This window comes from Elephantulus edwardii, unplaced genomic scaffold (genome assembly GCF_000299155.1).
Source record: "Elephantulus edwardii isolate Elephantulus edwardi_28Jun2011 unplaced genomic scaffold, EleEdw1.0 scaffold00009, whole genome shotgun sequence".
Lineage (NCBI taxonomy): Eukaryota > Metazoa > Chordata > Mammalia > Macroscelidea > Macroscelididae > Elephantulus > Elephantulus edwardii.
In genome coordinates this window covers 28,910,118-28,913,058 of record NW_006399759.1, presented here as the reverse complement: position 1 = coordinate 28,913,058, position 2,941 = coordinate 28,910,118, and the positions used below count along the sequence as shown (strand labels likewise).

Sequence of the window (2,941 nt, the reverse complement as noted above, 5' to 3'; positions counted from 1 at the left end):
AGGCTCGACAGGCTGGGGACCACGCAGACCTGGGGCGAGGCGGAGCCCGCGCAGGAGATCCGCCCCTGATCTCCTCCCACTCTAGCTGGAGATTGACGAGGCCTGGGTTCCCACTCCAGCCAATGAGCGTGTCCCGGGGCGGATCCCGGAGCCGGCTGCTCTGGCTACTTAGAGCGTCCTCGAGGCAGTGGGAAAGCAGAGCCGAGCCGGAACTGCCCAGGTAGCAGGATCCACAGCCAGAGCAGAAGGGCAGGCGCACGAACACCGCGCCGGGCACCTCACCGTTCCGCGCGGGGCAGAGCCGATCTGCAGCCCGCCACGCCACCTCGGACTCACTCGCCACCTCCGCCGCCGAAGCACCCATGGGGACCAGGAGACTTTAAAGGAGTTTGGGGTTTCGGGAGCTGGGAAATCACGGGTACGAAGCCGCGCGGCTTTCTTTACCTTGGAAACGATTTTCTTCATCGAATTATTTGGATCCTGAGCCGGGTAGGAGGTAGAAGGATCGTTTATCAGCAAGTGGACCCCCCCTCCACTCGCACATACACTCTCGGATTGGCTTCCCCCATTCTTCCCTTGCCTCTTTGTTAGATTATTTTAGACAGAGCAGCCTCACCCAGTGCAACCAGATTGGCTCTGCTGGGGAAAGGGCAAGAGAAGTAAGGGGCAGAGTGCACCTTTCCTGTGGACAGGTGTGTCCGACTGTTCGGGGGTACGTGCATCAGGGAGCGTGCCAGCGTGGGGCAAGAATTGGGTGCTGCTGCGAATGTGGGCGTCTGAGTGTGTCAGTGTGTCGCCGCGAGGGTTTGTCATTGTGTGTGTACATATGCATGTCACTCGCAAAAGTAGTTCAGCCGGTCAGTGCCTGGACTCCCAAGTGTTTAAAATGTTGTGGCTGTCTATTGACGACCCAGTTGTTACTGTGCAAGGCGCTGTCAGAGGAGGAGTGTGACCTAGTGGAAACCTGGTAGGTGGGTTGGAGTGGGTGGGAACAGAAATGTGAACGCCATTTGCTCCTGGCTCTGGGGCCTTAGGCGCCCAGTCTCTCTTCTCCCTTTTTTGCGGTGTCCACCTACCACGCGGCCACTTCCCACTCTGTCCTCTCTGCGAGGACTCCCTATATGCTTGCTCACCAGCTTGTTTTCCTCGTGGGAGTTGAGCTGGGGGATAGACAGGGTTGGAAGCTCGGTGGTGGCTTCCGTTCTCTCCCTGGACGGTGAAGCAGCTTTTACACCTCTGTCGCCTCCCAAGAGACACAGGGGAGTCTGCTCACGCAGGTGATTCCAGTGCGGGCGCGCGGGCCGGCGCCCTGGTCCCTGCGCTCTGCCAATGTTAAAAGAGACTCTGGGAGAGACGGCCCTACACTGACCTGACCGTGTCCCTCTGCCTTCTTCTCTGTGCTTCTCTGTGCAGATCCCCTCTCCTGGGCCTCGCCTCGTCGCATCATTGATGGGCAACCAACTGGACCGCATCACTCACCTCAACTACAGTGAATTGCCCACTGGGGACCCGTCGGGGATCGAAAAGGACGAGCTGCGGGTTGGGGTCGCCTACTTTTTCTCGGATGAGGAGGAGGACCTGGACGAACGTGGCCAGCCCGACAAGTTTGGTGTGAAGGCTACTCCAGGGTGCTCGCCCTGTCCAGAGAGCCCCAGCCGCCACCACCACCACCTGCTGCACCAGCTGGTTCTTAACGAGACTCAGTTCTCTGCCTTTCGGGGCCAGGAATGCATCTTTTCCAAAGTGAGCGGCGGCCCTCAGGGCGCCGACCTGAGCGTCTACGCGGTCTCGGCGTTGCCTGCGCTTTGCGAGCCTGGCGACCTGCTGGAGCTGCTGTGGCTGCAGCCCGCGCAGGAGCCGCCCGCGCCCGCCCCGCACTGGGCGGTCTATGTGGGCGGCGGGCAGATCATCCACCTGCACCAGGGCGAGATCCGCCAGGACAGCCTGTACGAGGCGGGCGCGGCCAACGTGGGCCGGGTGGTGAATAGCTGGTACCGCTACCGCCCGCTGGTGGCCGAGCTGGTGGTGCAGAACGCCTGTGGCCACCTGGGCCTCAAGAGCGAGGAGATCTGCTGGACGAACTCGGAGAGCTTCGCCGCCTGGTGCCGCTTTGGCAAGCGGGAGTTCAAGGCGGGAGGGGAGGTGCCGGCTGGCACGCAGCCCCCACAGCTGCAGTACTATCTCAAGGTGCACCTGGGGGAGAACAAGGTGCACACGGCCAGGTTTCACAGCCTGGAAGACCTCATCCGAGAGAAGCGCCGCATCGACGCCAGCGGCCGCCTACGAGTGCTGCAGGAACTCGCCGACCTTGTGGATGACAAGGAGTAGCCGCGGAGGGGCAGCCCTCCCCGCCTGTGTCCCCGCGCCCTGATCCTTTCCCCTTCCTTCCCACACGCGGGCACAGCAGCCGGCAGTTCACAGACCTAGCCCTCTTCGCGTGCCCGCTCCGGTGGGCAGTGCCTAGGCTCTCTCCTCGTTCCCCTCCAGCAACTGGCAGGAAGTCTCAGGAACTGGTCCCGCGACTGGACAGGCACAGCCTTGTGCTCCTGGCTGAGACCCCCAGTGATATTACTGTTGGGAGCCCCAGAGTGCACTTTACCCATCCAGATGTAAGAGGGAAAGGATTTGGGTTGGGGAAGCAGGGGCTTGACCTCCCTCACACAAAAGGGACCACCATCTCCCCAAACGCACAGGCTCAGACCCATGATAACTGTTTCCAGAGAACAGAGCAGCTCCAGTATGGATGTGTCCCCTGATTGCAAGATTTCCAAGAAATCGAGCCTGTCCCTTATGCACTTGTGAATAACTCCACGAGAAATCACTTGGGGGCTCCAGGTTGTCCTGAGGTTACCCCAAACTTTTGTAGCTCTGTGGCCCCAGGGCTCCTGACATCGTGTTCTAGGCTCCTGGCTAAACCAGATAGTGTGTGTTTCCCAGAAGC

The 2,941-nt window shown here is 60.8% G+C and overlaps 1 protein-coding gene across 1 annotated transcript; it reads left to right on the top strand.

Moving 5' to 3' along the window:
• The first annotated feature begins 198 nt into the window (after positions 1-198).
• On the top strand, positions 199-2,328 carry FAM84A (family with sequence similarity 84, member A). The gene is made up of 2 exons (XM_006880669.1): positions 199-418; positions 1,414-2,328. Exon 2 carries the CDS (start codon positions 1,450-1,452, stop codon positions 2,326-2,328), a length of 879 nt encoding a protein of 292 aa, XP_006880731.1. The 5' UTR covers positions 199-418; positions 1,414-1,449.
• Positions 2,329-2,941: the final 613 nt, after the last annotated feature.